The following is a 25694-nucleotide window of genomic DNA, read 5'->3' on the forward strand; positions in this document are numbered from 1 at the left end:
ATGGCGCAACCTCAGCTCCTCGAGGGCCAGTCAGGCCTGCCTGTCGATAATCCGACCAAGTCGTATTGGCACAAGGAGCCTTCGAACAAATTGCTAGGCCACCGGACGACAAAGGAGTTGCCCCGTACCGCCGACGTGGTCATTGTGGGGAGCGGCATTACGGGGAGTTTCGCCGCTCATTTCTTGAAAGAAAAACAGCCTGATCTGAATGTTGTCATGGTTGAGGCGCGAGAGGCTTGTTCGGGAGCTACTGGAAGGGTGAGTAGAATCAATAAGTCCATTCTGAATTAAAAATAAGAGCTAGTTATTGTATTAAATAAGACTCTGAAATGGGTGTCCCTGTTTAATCCCTTGGTTAAACCCCTTTCTTATATTTCCCCTTTTTCTCTATAAAAATGTATTAGTGAAGAGACTTTTCATATATCTAAATCCTACATATATTTTTATAGGTCAACTACATAATACTGCTCTATCTTATGTCTCATCACATCTCATCTTACTGCCTATCTACTAACAATACTATAAATCCAGAACGGAGGCCACTGCCAACCTGCCATATACGCCTCAGAGCCGCACATCGCCTCGTTTGAGCTGCGCAACTTTTTGTATCTCAAAAGCCTCATTGAAGAGTTCTCAATCCCGTGTGACTGGCGGTCGACAAGCGGCGTGCATGCCTTCTACTCGAGGAAGTTATTCAAAAACTGCCGCGCAATTGTCGATGATCTCGCAGAACACTACCCGGACCTAGCCGCCAATGTAGCTGTTGTGACCAAAGGTAAAAAGGGTGAGGGCGACCTCTCAGGAAGTCCGGCTTACCTGATCGAGGGCGAGCGGAGGGAGCTCACGCTTGACGGCTTGAGGATACCCCACGCCGAAGGCGCTATAGTGCAATGGAACGCTGCGAGTTTATGGCCGTACAAGCTCGTCGCGTTCGTGCTAGAGCGCTTACTCGCAGCCAACGAAGGATCCAAAGGGTCATTCAACCTCCAAACCAACACTCCGGTCACAGGACTCTCCCGAGCCGAAACATCAGCCAACCTCAGCAGTCCCGGTGGTACTAAAACCCCCCAACACAACTCTATATGGACAGTCCACACTCCGCGCGGCACAATCGCTACCTCCCAAGTCCTCCTCGCAACCAACGGATACACATCTCACCTCCTGCCGCAATTCAGCGACTTACTAGTCCCGACCCGGGGTCAAATCTCCGCCCTCAAGCCGCCTGAAACACCCACCGACCCGACAGACCCGCCCTTGGATATCGCACACACATACTACATCGTCGGCGAGCCCGTCGACCCCTACGCCCGCGACGACTACCTAGTCCAGCGGCCTCCCCCTACCGCGGAGCTCATCTTCGGCGGCGGCCGACAACATGCCAAAGGGCGGGGTATGGGGGTGTGGGACGACAGCAGCATCGACGAGCCCGTGTCGTGGTATCTGCGCGGCGAGTTATCCAATGCGATTGATTTATCTCTGCACCACACCCACACCCATGCCCCCTCGGAGGACCATAAACCCCCTCTCCGAAAACTCGACCTAGAGCCTACCTTCGAATGGAGCGGCATAATGGGATACACGCGGGACGCGCACCCGTGGGTCGGGCCCGTCCCTCCTAGTCTAGGCGGCGGACCGGGACTCTGGCTGTGCGCGGGGTATACGGGGCATGGGATGCCGAACGCGGTGTTATCAGCGCGCGCGGCTGTCGACATGTTACTTGCTGGAGATGGCGATGATACCGTGGAGATCGATCTCCCGCCTGAATACGAGCTTACGGAGCAGCGCGTAAGGGACGCTCGGAGAGAGGAGGAAGTCGGTGTTGCGGATGCTAAGGGTAGTTTGTACATGGACTTTGGACCTCAGAGGGGATAGGGTAGAGGAAATACTATTTATGCTTGGGTAGATAGACTGATGTATCTAGTTGACATATATCACATATCTAACCTATGAGGATATAAATGTAGTGGTCTTAGAAGAGCCGCATGTGTGAATACCGAATGTCAAATTGATCAAGGTTCCTAGTCCTTGCGATTACCTACTAGCTACCAACGAATCCTAGAGACAATGAGTCCTGTTACCCTGTCATGAGAAAAACAGTGAGGTTTTCATTCGGGTTACAGTAGGTTACTACTAAAGTCGACATAAAAGGCCCCACGTGCATTATTTCCTCCTTCTCTTTCCCTATCCTCCTCCACCACGCAGAATCCTCGCGTTCCTTCTTCGGGGGTATAACAAACTCCATTCGTTTCCCTGTTACGTTTCATTCAATAAACTCCAACGCAGATGCTGTCCCTGGTTTCCTTTCCGTACATTTCCATTTTTTTCTTTTCTCGCCTCAGTCAAAAATAAAATAAAATAAAATAATCCCATCCAGTCGGCCTGCTTTCCTCCTGGGCCGCCGAATATTTTCTATGTTCGGCGCAAAGTTATAGGGCTCGTGAGTGTCCAGTATGTCTAAAAGGGGTGCGTCTTCGTCCACGGCTGGCGCAGGCCGAATGCGAAAGAAGAAAAGTAATGGAATAAATTCGTAGGAAGAAAAAGAACACCTGATGCCTAAATTAAGCTCGGATCCCCTTAGTCGTGTTCTATGGCCAAGTAATTCACCAATTTCATCGGAATTGTTATACCGATTCAAAAGTATCATCGAAAATTCAAGATAGTCGAATTGTAAAGTCCTTGAAGGTGGTGGTGATTCCGTCATCAGTAAATTCAAGTAAGGGGTCAGATGTTCCTTTAGGAGGGTGTTTCTAATCAGCCTCGGCCAACTGCATGATCAACTTGGCTGCCATGTCGAGGAAAGGAAAGGGGCTCATAACGGCCTTTTCCTCTAGTAGAGTTCCGTCGAGCCGTTCGTAGCCCGTACATTTGAAGTCCACGAGATAGACCTTATCTTTTGGGTCCATTTCATAAATTTGGATGTCCATTCGCATCCAGACGAAGTCTTGTTTGCGTTTGTCCATAACGGAGTAGACATAAGTATTGTCGTCAGAAATAGAGTCAGCAGTGGCATGACCAGAAGCGACTGATGTCTTTCGGATATCTATGAAAGTGTTAGATTGGAATCTATTAAATTCAAATCGGGCGGGTAAATTTACCATCTTTTTTCCAACGGCACACTATATGCCAAGGATCGGCGGGTAGCCTATAATATTTGATAGGGTCAAACTTATCCAGGTCAATATCGTCAGGTGATAAGTTCTCGTACGGATTACGTCCGTCTCCTTCGTTTGGTGTTGGGGTCGCATAGGGGTCCCTAGCACAGTCAATAACCCGGCAAAAATAAAGCAGTTGATAATTACAATACTTACGATTCTGAGCCATGCACCTTCTCGTAGTCCTCGTCTACAACCCAAGTGGCGCCAAGTTTCGACAAAGACTTGTAGATGCATAATAAGGCTTCAAAGGGAGCGTTTCGGGATCTTATGCCGAATTGCCAGCGAACTTGCTTGGTTCTCTTGGGTGCAACTGGGGTCATTGTTTGCGGGTGAGTTGATTCATCAAGTCTCATAGCGCTTTTAGAATGAGGCTTGAGGCGGCGGGCCGCTTCTTGCTGCTCAGCAGGCGTTCTAGGCTGAAGAGGAACGTCGGGAACTGGTTGAACATCTAACGGTTCTTCGACGCCAGCACTCTGCCGTTCAAGATACTTCTTGTGCAGCGAAGGGAGACTTGTTGGTAATACTCCGACGTGGCTTACATATCCTCTAGGAGACGAGCTGGTAATTGTCGAGCTAGTAGAGCGGGCAGAATCGGCCAGGGGGCTAGCTTGCGACTCGCTCATGTATTCCGATTGAGAATCCCGCCGACCATCTGGGGCTATACTACCCATGGCCTCCGAGACACTGCGCATTTGCTCCTCGCCATCTGTAGTGGGAGGAGACGTGGCAAAATAGGGGTTATCTATACCCGTGCCGTAAGCAGCTACAATCAGTCAGTAACATTCAAAATTACCGTGGGATAATCCCATGAAGAATACCTTGAAATAAAAGACAACATGGATTTTGACCGTACAAATTTCCATCATAATTAAAGACTTAAAGTTTGAAGGAAGAGTTGATGACTTACGGTTTACTTGCATGAGCTTGTTCTCACGGACGATCATGTACGCATCCTTAATGGCAGAAGGTTCATCAGCTTCGAGGGCTTCTTGAACGTCACGTCTTCCATAACCCATCGTTTTACTAATCTTCTCCGTTACTTCGTTATGAAGTTTCTCCTGCACCTTAGCGGGGGCATGGGGCGCAATATCACTTGGTCTGATAGCCCTGTTTGGGTCAACACCAGTGTTGAAGAATTCCTCGACAGGCGGGGCAAGATAGGCGGGAAGTCCCTTCATGAACCAGGGATCTAGTCTGATATCGTCGATGATAATACGCTGTACGGGATTAGTCTGCAGCATTTTTCGGATAAGATTCGCCGCATCGGCGGGGACCCAGTGAGGGACTGTGAAGACACCCCGCTGAATTTTTGAAAATAAACTGGGAATATGGTCGTCGTCAAAAGGAAGTCTGCCGACTAGTAAGACGTATAAGATGACACCACAACTCCACACGTCGACTTCCGGCCCAGCATACAACTTTCCGCTAATGACCTCTGGGGCTGCATAATTGGGGCTACCACAGCTAGTCTTGAGGAAATTCCCATCTGTCATGATATTACTCAGACCGAAATCGGCAATCTTCACGTTGAGATTATCATCGAGAAGTAAATTTTCGGGCTTTAAGTCTCGATGTACTACTTTGTGCCTGTGGCAGTACTCGACGGCGCATATCATTTGCTGGAAGAACTTCCGCGCTTGGTCTTCAGGCAGTCGGCCATGTTTGACGATATAGTCGAACAGTTCGCCGCCGGCATATTCCAGGACCATTATAATCTCGGCTGGAGTCTTAATCACAGTGTATCTGTCAAGGGTCAACAATAATCCGATAATTTCATCAAAGTTGGAGGGGTTAATGTCTCGGGCGAGCAATGACAACTTACAGCTTGATGATATGGGGATGTCGAAGAAGCTGTAGATATTCGATCTCTCGTTCGACGCGACCAACCATGTCTCTACTGATCAACTTCTTACGGGCGATGATTTTGAGTGCGACCTTCTGGCCGGTCGACCTATGGACAGCCAGCTTGACTTTTCCGAAAGAGCCTTCACCCAGTGTTCTGATAATGTTATAAGCGCCGATTCGCTGGTCGGTTTTGTTCTTTTCTCGGTTCTGCGACGTCTGCTCGGAAAGTATGCTACCGGCTCGAGACCTGCCGTTGGAGCCGTCGGCGGTTGGGTGTGTAACGTTAATCTCGGGTATTCGAGCTCCATTGTTTTTCGGTCGGATCATGGAAGGAGATAAGGACATTGAGAGTTCCTCTTCGTCAAACGCTCGGGAGGCCATCTTGTCGAGGATGGTGGTTGGCGATATTTGGATGATGGCGAGGTTGATGAGATCGTCATGAAGTTACGTCCAACAACGAGGGGCTCTCGAACTAGGGACCGGGGGCCGGGGGGTCGGAGGACAGGGGACGGGAGTGGAGTACAAGCTTTAGGGTAGCGATGCACGCTTGGCAAGACTTTGAATCTTGGCACCAAACGCAGCCTTATTAGTGTAGCCACTAGCTGGGTTATAGTACTCAGTACTTAATCCCAGGTTTAGCTCCTACTATATTCTGATGTATTGGCTACTTTAGACTTAAACATCAAAGAGCATGCAATGCACTCTTCGTGTGGTCCCAAGTAATAATCCAGGCACTAAACCTAAGTCCTGTCAGATGAGGTCAGCCTTCTACCTCTTCAGAGTTGAACTACAGCCTCAGAAGGCTGAATGTCCGGTCTGATAAGCTTTTCTACCTTGTTGAATTGTTCTAGACCATTTGTTAAATATGGATAAGTATGAGCTTACCTCAACTGTTGATATCTTGCTAAACCCAAGCATCCGTGGGAATTGGTTATACTACAGTGTAGAGTTGGGTTGATAAAGTTGAAGAAAAGGAGAAAATAATGCACATGTAGAAATAGTAATAGATTTAAACAACAAGAGAATAAAAGTACGTGCTGCCCCGTATTATTTAATACGCTTGTAGAATGTGATTTCCTTGAAAAGTTAACTAAATCTCACATGTCAGTATCGAATTATACATGTAGCCTGCTCTTGCTGTCCTACACAGAGAAGGTACCACAAGTCACGGATATTGCTTTTAATTGGCAGCTATCGTCAGGGCCCGTCTTATGGCTAGGAACTTGTAATACTCGACTGTGAGACAACAGGACTAATCATGTACTTCCTATCGAATTAGGGTTAGATAATGTAGCCTCGGGAGACGAAATTGAACGTTGGTAGTACAGGACGTTATAGGAATCATATTAATTCGGCCGGGAGTAACATGTCTTGGAGTGTTATAGTTAAGGGGCGTATACTTAGGTACATATACATTACATGCTCTTATAGGTATTCAAGTATATTCATTTAATCATTATTGATATTAGTGATTCTGCGTAATTAGATACATTTAAATCAAAGTGCAGATACTCGTAAAAAGAACATGTAAGCAATGGCATTGCATCTAGATCACGTTGCAAACGTACGAGCGCACATCTTACATGCATTAGACAAATATACAAAAGAATTTTACTAATTTATATTTTCGTATTGGATGTGTACAACGGATTTTATATAATACATCCCAAGGTAGGAACATATGCAGTCGAGTGCGCCATGCTTCATGGTGTCTCAAAAGTCTTCTCGAAGATTCTCAACCTCAATGTCACTAATATAGTGTCACAGCCTTTTTTCCTCCTCTTTCAGCCTCTCAACAAGTTTTGTTCTAAGAAAATCGCTCAAGCCCAAACTATTTTAAGTTGCAAATTAGTCAAAGTCGGTGTTTCTAATTAGAGATTCCAAAAAACTTACATTCCCTCATTGGTAATAATACGGTATGTCCCACTTGGCTCGAATTCTCCTATTATGTTTCCAGACCTATCGACTTCGATGCTGCCAAGAATATCTTCCGGCCACGCAATTCGGCCGTAGTCAGGTGGATTTCTTAGGTCACTGAGATGGATATGTCCTCCGACTCCAGCACCCCCGGCACCCCCTTGGGCACTCGCTCCTCCAGCGCCGCCCCCGCCAGCGCCACCTCCTCCACCTAGTCCAGCGGCTGTTCCTCTAGTATTACGGTGCTTTCTTTGCTGGGGAAAGAATGCGCCGCCTGAACCAAGAGTTGCGCCGCCTGGGCCAGCAAAAGCTTGGGCTTGGGATAGAAGGCCGGGATCTTGTGCGGCATGTTTGCGAAGGACATCGGTTAAGATAGATAAAAACTCGCGGTTCTCGGAGAAGGAATTAGGTGTTGGGGGCAATGCAGTTGTAGAGCCAATGGCCAGCCTGTGTTTTGGCGGATTGGTATCGAGATATGTGAGTAGATGCCCATTGTCTACTGAGGCATTGGGGAAAACTTTCTTGAAGAACAATCATATGAGTAAGACCGAACTGATCTGTAAATTGGATATAATATTGGAGAGGCTACTGACTATATAGGAATTGGTGCTTAACGTAGAAACACTTCTATATGATAGTAGTGTCCTATAGGTAGGAGCTATGCGAACTCGTGATAGTAACATTTTGATACTATAGATCAGCTTGATCGCATCTCCCGTATGTCAATTGGGAACTTCAATGTTGGGAAGAAGTTATAAAAGTTTGATAATAATAATTATTTGGTCTTGCTGACGTATTAGCTGCAGCTTTTACATATGTTAGGTACGTACATGTAGAGCTAGTATTGAGTATAGGTACTTTGATAAGACTCTGATAAGGACAGGCTTTTGCATATATCGGGTACTCGTAACTTCTCCATTGACGCACTTATTCTGCCCCACATCGATTAGTGACCTTTACTGCCCATTAACGCGTAAAACGCGCTGGACGCGTCTCCAACTAAAAATATATCGAAATATCAACCGCCGTCTTGAGGAGAGTTTGTAACAAGGCAATAGAAATGACAATTGGGACAATCTAGCCAAATTCAATATGCAAGGAAACAAACGTACTGCCGCGCCGATGTTCGCGCCGAAAACGCCCGCTCCTTCGAATCCCATCCCGTCTTCATCTCCGGCCTTTGGAACGCCAGCGCATACACTTAAGCCGTTTGCCATTGCACCACCTACCAAAGCTACTATCCTCCCAATCCTTCTACCGCCAGCAACTTTGAGACCGTTAGCATTTCGAACCTTCACGAAAAAGCATAGCCTAACCCTCACGTCCTCCGCGCTACAAGAATTAGCTACCTTCATTGGTCGACATTGCGGTTCGGGATGGCGCGAAGAAGGACTGGCGGAGAAGGTTTTGGAAGAGACGGCAAAAAGCTGGAAAAATCGAAATGGAGGCGTAATAGTAGATGGTGCTAGTAGTGAGCTAAAAGATATTCTAAAAACGTTGGAGGGGAATATGAGCGGTGGCAGGATAGTGACAGGACGAGAATTAAATCGCCAAAATAGCTTGGTTTTGGACTCCAGTCAGGAGGCCAATTTAACGAATACAAGGTTAGGACTGAGGCCAAACAAGGCCCTAACACGCAATGACAGCGCAACAAGTTTTGGCATGTCAGGGCTCGGTGTTGAGGAAGATGAGCCCGACGACGAGAGCCTAAAGCATCCGAGGAAATGGTTGAAAGTCATCAGTGCGTATGACCAACCACGGTTGTTATACAATGTAACAAAGAAACACTTTGAAAAGTATGAATATTTCTACATGATCATACATTAAGTATCAAGGCTTATAGTAATTACAGGGACCCTTCGAAACCATCTTTAATGCCTCCAGCAGCCCACAAAACGACTCTCTTCCGGAATAGATACAATGTTATACATCAGAGACTCCTCCGAAATGAATCTTTCCAGAGCTCGACAGTAGCAACTACAAAGGCCGCCCCATCCTTAAAACGATCCGCCTCTTCTAATCTAACCACCCAGCAAACCTATAAAATCACACCAATTGCGAATATGCTTGGCCGCCATGGTAGCCATCATATGCTTCTTGGGCTATTGTCAGTCTTGCCAACTGGAAATCTTGCAATTAACGACTTAACGGGAACTATCTCCTTAGACCTTTCACAAGCCGTAGCTATACCGGAAGATTCGGCTTGGTTCACGCCAGGGATGATAGTGTTGATAGATGGCGTGTACGAGGAAGAGGAAGAATCAACTGGTAGGGGACTCAATAATAATAATGGTGTAGGTGGTATCATTGGCGGCCGCTTTCAGGGGTTCTTCATCGGACAACCCCCCTGCGAAAAGCGCAAAGCTACTCTCGGCGTCAGCGGGCTAGACGACCACACTATAGGAGGTGGATTCGGCTGGATCGACTTCTTAGGCGTCGGCAGCGAGCGCGCCGCGGGTTCCAAGATGCGGAAACTCGAGCAGCGTATACTCAGGAAGCCACGTCTAACCCAATCATCTATAGCGGATCCTGATGTCGACGCTCCTAGCTGCGGCCGCATCATCGTCATAGGCGAGCTTAATCTCGATCAGCCACGAGCACTCCAGGCTCTACACAAGATCCTAACCATCTACTCGACAGAACCCGAGGGAAGCACACCAATGACGTTCGTGCTAACAGGTAACTTCACGCAACACGCCGTGATGGCCGGCGGCGGTGCCAGTGGCGGCAGTGTTGAATACAAAGAGCATTTCGACGCGTTAGCGTCCGTCTTATCTGACTTCCCAGCCCTCCTCCAATCCTCCACATTCATATTTGTGCCCGGCGATAACGACGGCTGGGCCTCGTCCTTCGGCGCCGGTGCCGCCGTCCCATTACCCCGGAAGCCCGTCCCCGATATGTTCACGAGCCGCGTACGCCGCGCCTTCGCCACTGCTAACGCAGAATTACCCGACAATAGCAAAAGATGCCCTGGAGAGGCTATCTGGACCAGCAATCCCTCCCGTCTATCCGTCTTTGGGCCCGCGCACGAGATTGTCTTGTTCCGCGACGACATGTCAGCGCGAATGCGCCGCACCGCCGTGCGCTTACGCTCCTCGACCACGGATGCGGAGGGCAATCGGCATGAAAAACCTACTAGCAACAACAACGACGATGATGACGACGACATAGACATGGAAGCTACGCTCGACAGCACCGACGCAATGGAGGTCGACGCCACCAAGGGCGCGGAACCCTCAGTCCCGCACGATGTGCGGACGGCGCGCAAGCTGGTGAAAACAATGCTGGATCAGGGGTATTTATGTCCGTTCCGTCATGCGATTCGCCCTGTGCACTGGGACCACGCGAGCGCGTTGTACTTGTACCCCCTACCGACGGCAATGGTGCTTGCAGATCCGACGGCGCCACCGTTTTGCGTTACGTATGAGGGGTGTCACGTTATGAACCCTGGGGCGGTGTTAGTTGCGGGACGTAGGGGCGTAGGGCGCTGGGTCGAGTACGAGTTAGGAGGGACGGGACGATTGAGGGAGTGTATGTTTTAATAGATGGATATTGTTGAATGAAATACTGAACATATACAAATACCATGCACTCTGCCACCTGCATGGTAGATAGCGCATATAAATTAGACACGACTATAGTTAATGACTGGGGGCAAAGCATAGCATAGCATCGCCAATGAATCAACAGATCACGATGATTTTCCAACATAATTACTTTCTTAATATTATATTAGGGGGCTATTGTAGCCGCGTTACTTAGGTTTCCTTCCGGCTTTAATCGTTTGCAGCATGCTCCCATCACCATCATTCATGCTTCTCTTGCTAGCTGGCTTGCAGCCGATTTAAAAAATTATAGGGGGGCAATCTCAAATATGTACAGATAGAAAAATTGCTAGCGGGTATAGACTCTACACGCCAATGCGTCGTCCAGAGATAGAATCCAATAAGTTGAATGATGTTCGCCAAACCTCGATTTTCGAAGTATTAAATGACGTACTAGAGGCAGATAGTTAGCAATGTTCGATATAAAAATCTGGGGGTTTTTTTTCTGTAAGGGTATAAGGTGCTTACCGGAATAAACAAGTATGGTACCTGTCTCTCATATTCCTTCCACGCATCGCCATACTTCGTTCTGCAGCGCTCAATATCCCTGTTGGCACGATGTACAATCATGCAGCAGAAGAAGAACGGATAGAACCAAGGAAAGGGGCTGTTGAATCCCGTGATCAGGCCCCAGCTGATGGCGAAGAATGCATCACAGGTGTAATGCAGCTTGCGCGCATATCCGTACCATCCGTCAACAAGGAGCTTGTCGCCAGTCTGCGTGTCGATGGTCTTGGGGTTGTCGATGTAGATCCACGGTAACGGGGGGAAAGCGTAGCGCTTCTCAAGGTTGCCGCGCTCGCGGGCCCGGAACGCGTTCTTCTGCCCATTGGCTTGGTCCCAGATGACGTACACGGAAATATAGAGGACAAAGAACACGGCTAAAGCGTACTTATTCCAGGCGTATTCCGACGGGTGGTGGTTAGCCAGGTAAAGGGTGCAGTGGCAGTATGAGAGAGGGACACCAGCCATGTTCCAGAAGATCAACATGAAACCCCACTTCTCATAGTACATATCCCAGGTAGTGATGATGAGTTGTTCGCCCTTGGAACAAGCGTTGGCGTAGAGATAGTGAGCCATAAGTAGGAAGCATGCTTCACCCGAAACGTAGCCGTAGTTTTCGTACTGCCGAGCCGCAGCCGCGCAGGATAGTCCAAACAGGATATACCAGGGAATACGCACTTCGTAGAACATCTTGAAGTCGAGGATCCCGAACATGCGCGGGTTCAGCTCGGCTCCCATGAAGAAGTCGTAGATAGGGTAGCCAGTCATTCGGTGGTGAGCGCCCCGAATCAACGCCGAGAAGTATGCGACAATAGCGACCAAAAAACCAGATAGGATAGCGACGGATAGGAGAGGACCAAACTCATCCAGAAGGGTATTGATCTTGAACCAACCGGTAAAGTGCAGCACGCCTATCACAACAATGGTGAAGTAGAAACTAGCATACGCCGAACAGTAATACCGAAGCTGCTTGCCTCCCTCGAAGGGAAGAGGCTTTCCATAACCCCAGACTCCAGGTAGAAGACAGTAGCAAGCGGCCTCGAAGATAATGTAGGTCCAGTAGATTCTCCATGCGCGAAGGTGAGGGAAAGCGCCAGTGTAGACGTGATTCCACATGCGCCAGCCGAAGTCAGCAATAGACTCCCCCTCGAGCGGCAGTGGGGGTTTGCCATCGTAGTAGGTTGCGCCAACCCACATATACCACATAAGAGTCGGAAATCCGATCATAAGGGCTAGAGTACCGAGACTACCTCCAAACTCGAAGACGCCGGAGTGATCAACCTTGGGATCCATGCCTGGCTTCCAACCATCGACGACTTTCTCCTTAACGTGTCCGTTGGCATGTCCATTTGTATGCCCATTCGTATGTCCGTTAGTATAACCATTTTCTACCGGTTCCGATTTGATATCGGCCTTGCCATTACCATGGCCGTTGCCGTTGCCGTTCATAACAGTAGAAAGCTTCTCCTTAGCGACGGGACTGAACTCCTCTTTTGACGCGGTATCCGAATCGTCCATGTGCTCGACAAACTTGCCAACTCCCCGACGCCGTACAGATGTAGATCTAGTAGATCTAGTTGTTTCGGCAGCAGAGCTAGAGTCGCCGTCGTCGGACGCGCCGTCTGCAATAGGAGGGAACTGAGATTTACGTCGCGTCGCGCGGCGGCTAGGAGTCTCAACCATACCGTCGAATAGTTCCTTTTTTCTACACGATAAATCGAAATATCAGTAAAAATTTCCTCACGGTCGCAAATCTATGACGCGCTCAAAGCACCACCGCCGCCGCCGCCATTTACTCCATCGCATCTGAAGTCTCCTTTTTTATTATCTCCTCATTCCTTCGTACCACCACGATAGAGATAAGTACATACCTAGGAGTTGCACGTAAAGAATATCTTGAAGACATTTTGAATAAATCAAATATGTGCGAATGAATGGACAACGGGCGACTTATAAAGAAGCTCGTCAGTTAGGATTAGAAATTAAAAGGTCAGGGAGCAAATTGAGAGTTCCATCCAGAGATCGTTCTCGGGGTTAAACTTGGAGTGTGTTAAGGTACTTTTTTGTTTTTAATTCTGGTCTGGGTCATTTTTTTAGCCCGTTTTTCCCGGTAGTCAGGGGCAGCGTTGAGCTGGCCAAAAAATGTTTGACCAATCATAGCTTTTGCGCAATGACCCATATACCTCATTAGTACTTGCACAACAACCTTGAACCTTCTATGCACCTAGGAATCGGGGTATCTTAATATTTTGTACCTGCATAATTGAATTCCAAATTCCAAATGCCCCCGTCTTAAAAACTTACGCCCCGAACTTACATCAAACGCTAACCATCCATATGATTGCTTGATTCCCTTAGCCTCAATTATATTCTCCAATCAAAGCGCCAAACCACATTCATTAATTAACACTCTAATAATTTAACCAAAAACCAATCTTTTTCAAACTTATTAGTCTATAGGTGACTGTGGCCTTGGTCGTCGTGGTCGCTTTCTTGACCTTGGTCCTCCAAAAGGTGCCATCGGGATATATGGCCCACGGCTCTCTTCGCTCGAGTTGTCATAGCTAACATCCGAGACTTTCATCTCAGTGGCTGATGAGCTTTTAGAGGCTATTGATGGGTCCATTCGCTCTGACCGCCCGTCCAAATAACTGCATGAAGGTATTTTGGATAGCTCACTAGGGTTGGTCTTGGGTAACTCGGACTCTTCGGGTCCCGAGTCTTGTTCGCTTACTCTCGGTAGTTCCTCTTCAATGTGAGATTGACTGGCTGTTTGCGGAATCTTGTTGGGAGCCTCGTTTTCAATAGCGGCGTCTAATTTCGTATTCGGATCAGCTACCTCTGCTGGGGATTCACTAATCTCCGAGAACACGCCCTGGCCTTGATATTTCACTATATCACCAACTGTTCTTTCAGAAACTTGTTCACTAGGTATTATTATTGGCGGCTGTTCTTCTCGGGCTCTTGGTGGGCTTCGTTCCTCTTGAGCACAGTCAGTATCAACGCAATTCAGAGCTCTATTAGGGCAAAAAGCATAATAATTATCATACATACCATCCATTTTATCTAGGGGCCGCTCAGGTATTATATACTCTTTAAAAACGCCATTTTCATAAGATTCTACCCGAACACCCGACCTTGTGGACTTCGGCAAAGCTGTAGCCTCTTGAGTTTCTTGAATTATTGGACCTGGGGGTCCTCGACGCGAAGGCCTTATACTTGTTGAAAGAGCTTCTCTCCGAGTATATGATCGGATTGCACGGACAACATATCGTTCCAATTGGTGGCTATCCTCTGCGATCATATCATATGAATCTTCTGGGGCCGTTTCTGGTACACCTAACGGCGACTTGCGGTTCTTATATTCAACCAATTCGCATCTTAACTTCCCAGCTGTCGCTACCCAGTTTCGAAGCCGTGCCTGGAGCATCTCACTAATACCATCAGCATTGAAATCTTAGTCTATCTGATTATGCGACGTACAGCTTTTCGCTATCCACATTCTTTCTCCTCAATTCTTCAAACATGAATAAATTGCATAGCAATGTGACGTTAGCTATTGCGCTTTGAAGATTTAAGCGTAACTCTGGCACATCCGGCCGTTTCCAAAGCCACAGCAATCGTGCCCAGAACGTATTTAAAGGCGCCGTGTCGGCACCATTAACGTCAATAAAGCGTCGGACGAGGCGAGCGAACCCTCTTTTGACGGACTTACACTGCCTCAAGATCTTCTGTACCAATTCAGCTCTCTGTGCCTTAGAATGTTCACTCATTACAGCTGCGGATTCTTTCGCGACCTCATGAAAATAACAGAGTTGGTCAGTAAATATGGAGCTCTCGAGCATAAAAGATCTGATTTCTTTTGGCGCAGAGCGTATCGCATGCACACAAACACGCAAGTCTCTCGTTAGTTTCACCACGGAACCAGCCAGTTGCATTATAGCTGCAAGGCCGCCAATCAGCGTAAGTGCTTCCGCCATAAAGCGAGTAATTATTAGATTCGATGTTTCGAAGCGATTGCTTCTACTATGTAATTTTCAAGGGAAAAACTGAACTTATAAATACACTCAACATGATCAACCTCGCTTCCAGACTTTTCCATGATCAAGTACATCAAAAACTGGAAGAAAAAAAAAACATAGCCTTCATCGGCAGAGCATTTAAGAGGGGCTGGGGGAAGAACATGGAGTGGGAGTTCCATCGCTAATTCGACGGGTGATGGCGTGAGCTCCCCCGCATGTCCCCGGGCTGACTACTTATTATCCGGAGGTAAATAGCTTACGGTCGTGAGGCTCTCTCGCTCTGCCATGTCTTTGGTATGCATGCACTCCGCCATTTCCGGTACTTCCTGTCGACTATTTGCTTTCTAGGTTCTTGGTATTCTAAGCTAGAGGAGGCTCAATATTATAGCCTTGCAATTTTCGGTGGAATTATGGCTTTATAATAAACAGCTGGGAGGGGATATCAATACAATTATAGACCTTCTCGTCGGTTCGCGCACCACGATTTCAATACCCTTTTCAGTTCCGCAACCCCTCCTTTTAACAGCGATATCTTATCAACTTATCATTCTCTTAATAGACCCTCTTAAAACCCGATACGAAGCACCGCGATATGACCCCGGCCTCGATCCAAAGATTACGGCCCAACCTTCAGTACAGCTATGTATTATCCAAAAGTCATGATAATCAGATCGTCGAGAGCCACAATAAAGTCAAAGATATTACATTATGGTTAACTAACTAATTGTTATAAGATAACTAAAATAATACGAGCTAGTAAGATTCGAGTACGCCTTATCCCCCGATTTAGGTCATCTAACGCCAAGGCATACTAGAGAAGCTATCAGTTTGTTTAAGGTATTATTAATGATACCATGATCTTAGTAGATAAAGGGAGTTCGAGTTACCTTATACTACTAAACTCTTTATCGTCTCAACTTTCGACGCACTACCATTGCGGAGTTAATTATCGCAAACCCACGGTAATACCCGGTTCTTCACTATCTATCCGAGTCTCGTTTCCAGCTTACCAGCGCCGTGGCCGCATACGTTTAACGACAGCCGATTGGATACTACTGAGGCTTACCGAGTCACGGATCAGAAATGACGCAGAGGGCGCACGCTTACCAGTAGGTACGTAACATATATACGAATATTGAAGATAAAAATTCCCGCCAAGGGCGCGCAGCCTTACCCGACTTGTCGGGACCTTCAAGTCAGACGAGGAGCTATTCAAGGCATGACTGCTCCAACTACGAGCGGTCAAGAATATGGCAGCTTATGTTGTAGCCTCCGAGTGCTGCCAGTTCCTCGCTCGGGAACTAATGTTCGAAGATAGTTAGATGTTGCCCGTCGATGACCGTTATCTCTAACCATCGGAGGACACCTACCATATCAGGCAATCACCTCAAGAGATACTACTTGAATAGGCTTATAGCTATCGTACAGTTCATGAGGCTTAGCCAGTAACGTTTGTCATACCATAATCCACCATGCGCCCTATGCTCTATCAGCTCGATTGTAAGCAGATGTGATAGGTATGACATTGTTCTCGGTTCAATGAGCATGCGATATCGCCTCTTAAAGCGCCAGGGTTGATGGGTAGGTACATGTCAGTATAGCAATCCTACGAGGGGAAAATCTGGGGTATATATATAAGCGTAAAGACAGTCAATATGAGATCTTATTTGCCCCTAACCAGTAACTTTGCCTATTTCTGGTGTTGATTTCAACAATGTTTTGGTTATCTCTCGCTGTTCTGGCGAGCCAGGGGGTGCTTGCTTCTACCTCCCGCCTACCAGTCAAACTCGAGACGCGTTCCGATCTCAGTTCAGGCCTTGCGAACGTCCATATATCTTTTAATGATCTTATAGATGGCGTTATAACGTATTCTTACGGCCGGTGTGACAATACATACCATACTGAGGCACACCATACTCTCGGCCAGACCACAAGCACTAAGGAGTCACGTTTGGTTTGGGTCTTGCCCAAGGATGTTAGATTCGACGGGTGTATCTCAGCATGGGACCAGCAAGGACAACTGGTCGGCCGCAGTGAGACTCAACGACTAAGTAGAAGGAAACTTAGGAGACGCGGCGCTAGCAGCATCGAGATGACGAATGCTACTGGTATCGATGCGTGGGGCCCATGGTTCGATGGAGTCGAGCTGCTCAAGAACAAGGAAATCTGTGCTGTTGATGTTGCGAAAGCTAAGTCGAAAGACGTAGCTATAATCGGGGCTGGCATGTCGGGATTGATGACATATCTGGTTCTACACCAAGCTGGCTTTACGAATGTGAAGATTATCGAGGCCAGCCAACGTCTTGGTGGAAGAGTGCATACAGAATATCTCTCTGGGGGGCCGTTTGATTATTCGTATCAAGAGATGGGCCCTATGCGGTTTCCGGAGACGATAGATTACTCGAATGAGACTTATAATATAACGGATCATCAAATGGTGAGTTTATATTGGCTCTCTTATATCTTCGTTTTGAAATCCCTGGTTACGATTAGCTAATAAAACATAGGTGTTCCAACTCGCCAGGGAGATGAATTTCCTCAACAACCACGATAAGAACTTCAGCGTTGATTTCATCCCATGGATCCAGTCAAATCCTAATGGGTTATATTATCACAATGGGATTAAATTGGATACAGGTCTCCCGCCTACCGTGGCCCAGACTAAGGCAAACGCATCTTTAGCAGTCTCGTATCCGATGAATCCGTCAACGGAGACATTGTCCGATAAAATTAGCGCTATTACTTCGAATGAGACTTTTATGATTGAGTTGGCTACTAATACGTTTAAGGCTCATAAAGACTTTTTAGGTAAGTATTTGATGTTCTTATGTAAGTGTTTATAATAATTGTTAACTTACCTGACATAGTTAATGGTCTTGGTGGTCTTGGTGGTGATACTTGGTAAGTCTTCTCCCCCCTGGAGTCTATACTTCGAGTTCACTCTATCACGTCGAACTCCTTCCCATGGACACCAAAAAAAAGAAACAACAAGTTGCTAATTATTAAACATGAATAGGTCCGAGTTAGCTTACATGGTAAACTATCTCAACGCGACTTTAAATGACACCGATGTACTCGGAGGCGATGCAACCTCATTCTGGAATACGGTAAGTTTCAATCATTCAGAGATTGAACACATACTAACTCATCCGCATAGATTTATGATGATGTATATTTCGGAGCCACTACTTGGAAGACTATAGATGGAGGTATGCATCTCCTTTCCTGTTCAAACCCAATAGTTTGCTCACGTCAGTTACTAGGTTTAAGCCGACTCCCAGCATCCTTTCACCCACTTGTCGACAACGTAACCACTATGAACCGAAAGATCGAGCGAGCCGAATGGTTAGACGACGCGCAAAAGATCAACCTACAATGGCGAGACAACTACACCGACACAGTCTTCCAGAACGCCTCGTACGACTACGCCGTATTCGCAGTTCCCTTCTCCATCGTCAAGAAGATGCGGCTCCCCTGTAAGCCTAACCCCCCCTTCTTATTACTCTTCCACAACACTAACACTTCCAGATCTCCCCACAACAATCTCCAATGCAATCCAAAACATGCCCTTCACATCCGCCTGCAAAGTAGCCCTAGAATACAAAACGCGCTTCTGGGAGCACTACCCCCAGCCCATCTTTGGCGGCTGCTCCACAACAACAGACATCCCTGGCGTAGGATCGATCTGCTACCCGTCCTACTGCCTAAACTGCACCGGCCCCGCAACGATCCTAGCGTCCTACGCCTCGGGCGACTGGGGCGCGCGCTGGGTCTCGGTTCCCGAGGAAGAGCATGTGCAGTATATGGTCGATGCGATGGCGGAGATCCACGGCCAGGTCGCGCGTGACGAGTATACCGGCAAGTATAACCGTCGTTGCTGGATGATGGATCCGTATGAGGGGGGTAGTTGGGCGAGTCCAACGGTGGGCATGCATCAGTTGTATTTGCCGGAGTATTTTAAGACGTATAGTAATGTGCGTACCCCCTTATTACCCCCTTACCCCTTTCTTTACTACAGTTTTCAACCCTTATCATACTAACATGCTCTTTACTTAACAGATGATATTCGTCGGCGAGCAGACATCATACACGCACGCGTGGATAGCGTCCGCGCTTGAGTCGGGGATCCGCGGCGGCGTGCAGCTACTTCTCGGTAAGTACAATTACTTTTAGTTCATATTACTTACCTATGTCTCCTCCTCTCCTCCCCTATTTAATTCATGAATCCGCTAATATGAAACCGTATAGAGCTCGGTCTGGTTGACGAGGCCAAGGCAACTGTTGAAAAGTGGATGGCTAGGTGGATCGATGTTGTGAGTAAATTCAATCCCCTTATTCTCGATTGTCTTGCTATGAAGTATTTAGGCGCTAACAGTGAATGCTAGTAGTGAAAAAGTAATCTTAGTGTTGTGTACATGGTGATAATTATATGAGTAATGTCCTGGGGAAGAGTTTGGTATCTTCTCAGAATATATTGTACTTGGCGGTAGAATCGCTATCGACGTATATACCTGCGCGAGGAGAAGTTAGTGATAAATAAAATACTTACTTTTAACTTAGCCCATGATATCCTCTAAAGTTACATATCTCCTAATACATGCTTTGCTTGATTTGAAGTAAAAAATAGGTTTTCATAGTGGCTATCACATCATACCTCATTCATGTTTTATATATCTTGATGTAAGGCGAGAAGAAAAATATCAGATTCAAAAATGCTCACTATTCCTCCAGGTAATATATCCCTATCGGGCATTGGTATCTCCCGTATACTCCATCCAAAGCCCCTGACCAAGATATCTAGTCCTCCGTCATATCCTATGTTACACCGATACTTTTACATCCGTCCGTAATTCGTCCTATCGTGATGGCCATTATAAAATACAAAACCTTAAGACAGAGTGAATTCCTGAAATTCTCGTCCATCCAACGCCTCACCTTGCATAAACCCGTGGAGATAGGTCCCCCCAACAAGATCGTAGGTCGCCGCCTGCGGCACTTTTCGAAGGATTAGAGGCACCCTCGAGCCCTGAACTATCCACACTAGGTCCCCCTTTTCGCAGGACGAAGTTCCGCAGCCTAAGCTTCCACCAGCCGTCCTAAACAGGCGCAGATTCAAGGAATGGGTGAAAGAGGTCTCGTATTGGGCAGCTCTATGCTTATCAGTCTCGGATGGCTCGTAATCGGAGAGCTCCATCCAGATATCGAACGCGTTTTCCCATGGTTGCTTGATCGGTACTGTTCTAGACGGATCTGTATCGATGAGGAGGGTCCGCCAAAAAGCATCTTTATAGTTAGTAGTAGGATACTCCCGTTGAAGCTCGTCGCGCATTTCCAGCCAGTTTTTACAGTTCTTCGTACGATTAACCTCCTTTTTGGTCTCTCCTATTCGAGTAATCGTATCCAGTTCGAACCCGCGTAATACTAGCTTATTTTCATCCTGGATCTTCTTGAAGCATGGCAGTGTGCCAGCGGCATTGTATCTGGTATATCCAGTAATTCGAAGACCAAGATCTTCTCTCACACTCCAATCGGGTACCCATGTAGGTAGTCCTTTAGTTTGTTTAAAATCGTCGCCCTCGGCGTGTGCAAGGACATGTAGGTCTTTCGAGACTTTAAGAATATACTTGGCAACATCAGTATATAGCTTCGTGACACTTTCATTGTAATTTGGATATAATTCGGGATGATCATAACTTGGACAATTGGCAAGGCCAAGAAGCGAATATACTTTATCATGCTTCTTCTCAGCATCATAGGTGCGGCATCTAACCAGAGTGTGAAGGATAATGTTGTCAGCTCCAATATTAATATCCCTCTTAACCGCATTTAATTTCGTAGGGTTTTTGTACGAAAGTAAAGCATGATCAATGCCGTCGAAGAGATGTTCTTTGAATGTGTTCGCAGATGTTCGTCTCGATAGAAAATCTGAAGCACGAACCATCTTCTCCCAATCCAAGGTAAAATCGCCGCATAGGATAGTTGTTCCGCGAGCTAAGATTAACTCCTGGACCACCCACGCTCTTGTAAACCATCTTCTCCCGAATAACAAAGCGAGTGCTTTCCAGTGACCCGAAGAGTTTGAGCATCCCAACGGAACATTCTTATGTAGATTATTGAATGCTTGAGGATCGATAGTGAGCATCTCATCATCCGTTAGTTGACTCAAACGCTCTATCAACTCTGAAGCTTTTTGTGTAAGCTCATCAGCAGCGCCTAGCCACACAATCACACACTCTGCCAATCTATATATGTCAGCCATGATGCTGACTTGATCATTGCGCTCATGATCGTTGCCTTGATCAATGCATATTGCATCGACCCAAAGGTCTCGGTCATAGTGGTGGCCATTCTTCTCAAGCTGTGTCAGGCAATTGAAGAGATTTTCTGCCACTGAGAGTCGCGTGTTGTTACAGACTATGGTTTTACTCATTTCGTCCTTTCTCTTATTTGTCTCTTCTTGGGTCGTAAGTTCCCAGGTGTATGAAATAGCATCGTATTTTGGAGTTGTGGTGGTATCTAAGTTGACAGACCGGATGCGACACGTAAGTAACCCATTCACTCTTTCTGGGAGTATCCTGAGCAGTCGAATGGTTTTAATGACTCTATCAAAAGTCGGGTTGGGTTCTCCAATGTTCGCCCTAGGACCATAATATTGAATATGAAGTGGAATAGTTGAATAAGAAAACTGTTCCAATGATGTATTCTCAAATTTTGTGTCGGGACATGTATGTCTTAGATTTTTATTTCTGTTAGTAAGTCGTTTCCATCTCTTTCCTACCGTCAAACAGTTACTAAGACACCACATGTCAGTAATTGTTGAATGCCATTGTTCTCAATATGACATGCATTCCGGATGTTTTTGTTACTTGGAGAAAGGCTGACTCAAATTAAATAAAGCAGTATTCCTTTGGAGGCCACTCTTATTGTGTGACTTCAGCTGTTTATTGTGGTGGCGCAGTGCAAGGCTACACCCGTGTCCTACGGGCAAGCGCTTATATATATCTCTACGTTAGGTAGTTGTGATATTGTGATATTCACCAAGTACTTGCTATATTGAATTTCAGTATCAGGTATTCTTAACAAACTGCATGACACATTTGTTAATTAATGCGATTTGGAATTTAGACCGAAGGACTACTTATCTATTTATTCTCCCTTCTCCTGAGAATTAACGTTAGACTCTCTCCTTTCTGTATCTAGCGTCGCCTTTTTTTAACCCAACCTATTGTTAACTAAACTCGTAAACGGTAACATAAACATAAAAACCATCATGGCGATAGATAGCACATCGTTCCAGGTTGTTCCGGGATTCTTCCGCCACTACGAGGAGCCCACCGGGCCACAATTCCGAGCGGTGAGCTAAAGCATATAATATCTATAAAAGCTGATCATGAGCTAATAGTAATATAGATAACGTTACCAAACATGGGCTTGATCGATCGCGCCTATGAGACGGACGCAGCCTTCGACCCAGAAGGCAAAAAGACACAATGGGAACGATTCGTCCGTTTCCTAGAACATAAGAACGAGCAAGGACAGGGCCGAGTCCAGTATAAGTTGATTTTCCTTATCAGACATGGTCAAGGCTACCATAATCTTAAGGAGGCCGAAGTAGGGCGACATGAGTGGGAGGTAAGGATGCCCCTTTTTAATCTTCGTAGCTCTCAGCCACGCTAACTTTACACATAGACGTTTTGGTCGCATATTAACGGCGATGACCGTACCGTTTGGGCTGACTCTCAGCTGACGGAAAAGGGGAAGCAGCAAGCACAAGCACTAAATGACTTCTGGCGGAACGCGATCGCAACAGGAATGCCGACACCACAGAAGTACTATACAAGTCCTCTTGCTCGTTGTCTCGCGACGACTAGCATCACATACTCAGGTCTAAACGTAACAGCCGATCAACCTTTTAAACCAATTATTAAGGAGAATCTGCGGGAGCGTTTCGGAAAGCACACCTGTGATCGTCGCAGCACGAGAAGCTGGATTGCGGACAATTACCCTAGTTTCCAAATCGAACCTTCCCTTAGCGAAGCCGATGAATTATGGCAATCAGACCGTCGGGAGACAGAGAAAGAGATTGCTGACCGAGTGAGAACCCTCCTGCGTGACATCTTCAGTAGAGATGATAAGTTCATCCTCTCATTCACGGCACACTCGGGTTTCCTCAGGGCTCTATACGGTGTTATTGGCCATCCTGATGTTTGGGTATCAGCAGGCGCTACAGTGCCTGTTTTGATTAGAGTATCGTAGGGGGTTATAGATATAGTAGACTTTGTGTTGGAGTGACAATTACGAGTCATGACTTATATGACTTATACAAATCCAACGGGGACAGAATAGGGGGGAGTAGGTTCTCGCTTAAGGGGCTTAGGTAATTACCTCATAATTGTACGATAACATAGCACTTTCCAATATAATAATGACTCTTAACTTACTAATGTTAAAATTGTAGTGGCTACTTGAAGAGGGAAAGAGCAAAGGTAGTATAGTGGTGCTTAATAACAATTACGGTAGTAGCTCACTTGTAACTGCCGTATGCATATGGTCAATTATTAATTTCATGGAGTTATAAACTCAATTTTACCTACACTTGACTTAATTCATAATTGTAGAGTCTCTTACAACTTACGTGTTTAAAGGTAATAGGCTCATCATATCAAGTTTAGACACAGAAGCCTTAGGTTACCAGTTCTCATAATTCAACTTATTCTTATCGTCTCTCATCTAGTTCATATATCTGAAACCCCACATCGTCATAATGTTTGCCCGCCTACACCCAAACGCGATCCCAACCTCCCTAAAGACCGATTCTCCCGCTCCCTTGAAATCTTTCAAACGTCGCCTATTTCTAGACGACGACGATGATGATATGCGCCCACCCTCTCCCAAGAAACATATAAAGACGCATTATTCCGTTGCCCCGCTTTTTGATAAATATAGGAGGTCAAGGGCAGACGAAGAAGACCAGATTCCAAGTCACATTCACAGCCGAAGACAGCGTCTTAGCCCTTCTCCCGACCATGATCCTCCGCTAGTCTCGGAGCTTGGTGGTAAGCTGAATATTCCTGCATTATATTACCCACTAACTCCCACCCCAGAGCGCTACGCCAACCTCCGCGCAACAGTCCACAGCGCCGTCATAGCCGGCCTCGAAGAAGCCGAAGCAGAACTAATCGCACAAAGCGAGGCCAATATTCGCACCAACCGGCAGATAATGGCCGTTCTTGAGGCCCAAATCAACAAACTCATCTCACCCCTTCAGGACTTAACAATCGATTACACAGCCACCGGCGAAGACGGTCGCGAGCGCACAACCGCAGTAGCAATCCGCGACGCTATATCCACCTTCGAGGCCAAACTCGAAGCAGCCACTGCCGAACTCAACGACCTCTGGGCATCCTAGGCGGAAGTTCAGGCCGAAGTCGAGGACCTCGGCGAAGAGATGCTGTCACGAAAGGGATCGGACGGCGCCGCAGACGAGACACGTCTGAGCGGGGCCAGCGTAGTAAGCGGAATATCGCCATCCGCCTCAGCCTCCCACGTGGAAGCTCTGGCTAAATTCGGCACGGATCTAGATAAAGCGAGCAAGGACGTCGTAGAGGAAATGATGACATACGAGGAGGTAAGTCCTACGGGTCCGATATCCCGCAAGTCGTAAACGGGCGCGATGTACTGATTGAGTTCTAGAAATTTCTTAAGGAGATTGAGAAGGAGGCCGGGAACATTCTGCATTCGTTCCTGAACCGCTGAGGCTGCTGGCCGGGATATGCTGTTACTGCTACTCGCTACCACAGGTCGGGTGAAGCGTGCTCGGCATGCGCGGTGGGCGTTGACGCTGTGGCGGAGGGCTCGCTTGAGAGCTCTTATGGTACGTCTTGCTGTTAGAGGACGCATTGTGACTTTTGGGTGGGATTAATTGACTAAGATGAAGCTACGCAGGTGATTATTATGACGGATGGATGAACCCATTAGAGCGTATTGGGACTGCGATGTATAGGAGTTCACTCAGTATATAGATTGTTGCTCAAAATGCATGCCTACCCGATCGCTTTTCATGTATACTAATTCAGTCCAGTCAAATCCAATATTCCTCACAGCACAGCTTCTTTTTAAATTGAAGTATGCATTTATATTCGCTATCAACACAACATGCTTTTATCCCAGCTCTTTTTACATCCAACTAGTGTGATCTACCTCTGCTCCCGTCCTATTCCAAGTCAGCTACACCACACGATTCGCTGTGCCATCCCCGCGCTGCGTCCGAAGCAAACGCGAATGATTTAAAGCAAAGCAGCTAAACGAATATGCCATGGACCGGACCTTATAATGCGATACCTTGTACGACGACAGGAAACTCTAGTTCAACGCAAAGTAACCGTCTCGAAGAAAAACAAAATACCAAATGGCAAAAGAGAAATCTAGTAAGTGCGGAATATGCCGTCGTGCGTCGTGGTCCCGTAGCATGGTGGCTGGCCTATTTAGCCCAAGCGAAACGCGAGATAGAGTAAGAAAACGAGACGAAAAAGACGAGGCGCAACGCCGATTGTGCATCCATCCCTCTTCTATGGGAAGAGCCTCCCGATGATGATGTATCTTCCAGCAATAGTATCTGCGATAGCAGGTTGTGTCATGTCGTCGTG

At 46.9% G+C, this 25694-nt stretch overlaps 9 protein-coding genes across 10 annotated transcripts; 4 read left to right on the forward strand and 5 right to left on the reverse strand.

The window, feature by feature from the left end:
* On the forward strand, positions 1–1872 carry GL218_05903 (uncharacterized protein; the record flags this gene model as incomplete). Its single annotated transcript, XM_033582596.1, has 2 exons — positions 1–258; positions 532–1872. The coding sequence occupies 2 exons, from the start codon at positions 1–3 to the stop codon at positions 1870–1872; spliced, it is 1599 nt and encodes a 532-aa protein (XP_033434811.1).
* An 875-nt stretch (positions 1873–2747) lies between these two features.
* Positions 2748–5381, reverse strand: GL218_05904 (Carbon catabolite-derepressing protein kinase; the record flags this gene model as incomplete). Its single annotated transcript, XM_033582597.1, has 5 exons — positions 2748–3040; positions 3096–3253; positions 3309–3918; positions 4063–4898; positions 4978–5381. 5 exons carry the CDS (start codon positions 5379–5381, stop codon positions 2748–2750), a joined length of 2301 nt encoding a protein of 766 aa, XP_033434809.1.
* A 1380-nt stretch (positions 5382–6761) lies between these two features.
* On the reverse strand, positions 6762–7600 carry GL218_05905 (uncharacterized protein; the record flags this gene model as incomplete). The annotated part of the gene is made up of 3 exons (XM_033582598.1): positions 6762–6831; positions 6894–7438; positions 7511–7600. The coding sequence occupies 3 exons, from the start codon at positions 7598–7600 to the stop codon at positions 6762–6764; spliced, it is 705 nt and encodes a 234-aa protein (XP_033434515.1).
* A 409-nt stretch (positions 7601–8009) lies between these two features.
* On the forward strand, positions 8010–10459 carry GL218_05906 (DNA polymerase epsilon subunit B; the record flags this gene model as incomplete). 2 transcript variants are annotated; one of them, XM_033582599.1, is made up of 2 exons in its annotated part: positions 8010–8713; positions 8770–10459. In XM_033582599.1, 2 exons carry the CDS (start codon positions 8010–8012, stop codon positions 10457–10459), a joined length of 2394 nt encoding a protein of 797 aa, XP_033434806.1. The 2 variants fall into 2 exon arrangements, with proteins under 2 accessions (XP_033434806.1, XP_033434807.1); XM_033582600.1 differs by lacking the exon at positions 8010–8713 and having other exon boundaries at positions 9383–10459.
* Positions 10460–10903: 444 nt separating this feature from the next.
* Positions 10904–12932, reverse strand: GL218_05907 (Delta(24(24(1)))-sterol reductase; the record flags this gene model as incomplete). The annotated part of the gene is made up of 3 exons (XM_033582601.1): positions 10904–10915; positions 10991–12731; positions 12898–12932. 3 exons carry the CDS (start codon positions 12930–12932, stop codon positions 10904–10906), a joined length of 1788 nt encoding a protein of 595 aa, XP_033434808.1.
* Positions 12933–19936: 7004 nt separating this feature from the next.
* GL218_05909 (Heterokaryon incompatibility protein 6, OR allele) lies at positions 19937–21478 on the reverse strand (the record flags this gene model as incomplete). The annotated part of the gene is made up of 1 exon (XM_033582602.1): positions 19937–21478. One exon carries the CDS (start codon positions 21476–21478, stop codon positions 19937–19939), a length of 1542 nt encoding a protein of 513 aa, XP_033434805.1.
* An 840-nt stretch (positions 21479–22318) lies between these two features.
* On the forward strand, positions 22319–23304 carry GL218_05910 (Phosphomutase-like protein 3; the record flags this gene model as incomplete). Its single annotated transcript, XM_033582603.1, has 3 exons — positions 22319–22402; positions 22459–22680; positions 22738–23304. The coding sequence occupies 3 exons, from the start codon at positions 22319–22321 to the stop codon at positions 23302–23304; spliced, it is 873 nt and encodes a 290-aa protein (XP_033434428.1).
* A 508-nt stretch (positions 23305–23812) lies between these two features.
* GL218_05911 (uncharacterized protein) lies at positions 23813–24457 on the forward strand (the record flags this gene model as incomplete). The annotated part of the gene is made up of 1 exon (XM_033582604.1): positions 23813–24457. One exon carries the CDS (start codon positions 23813–23815, stop codon positions 24455–24457), a length of 645 nt encoding a protein of 214 aa, XP_033434427.1.
* An 8-nt stretch (positions 24458–24465) lies between these two features.
* On the reverse strand, positions 24466–24948 carry GL218_05912 (uncharacterized protein; the record flags this gene model as incomplete). The annotated part of the gene is made up of 1 exon (XM_033582605.1): positions 24466–24948. The coding sequence occupies one exon, from the start codon at positions 24946–24948 to the stop codon at positions 24466–24468; it is 483 nt and encodes a 160-aa protein (XP_033434430.1).
* Between the last annotated feature and the right edge of the window lie 746 nt (positions 24949–25694).

This window comes from Daldinia childiae, assembly GCF_008694065.1.
Source record: "Daldinia childiae strain JS-1345 chromosome Unknown Scaffold5, whole genome shotgun sequence".
Classification (NCBI taxonomy): Eukaryota; Fungi; Ascomycota; class Sordariomycetes; order Xylariales; family Hypoxylaceae; genus Daldinia; species Daldinia childiae.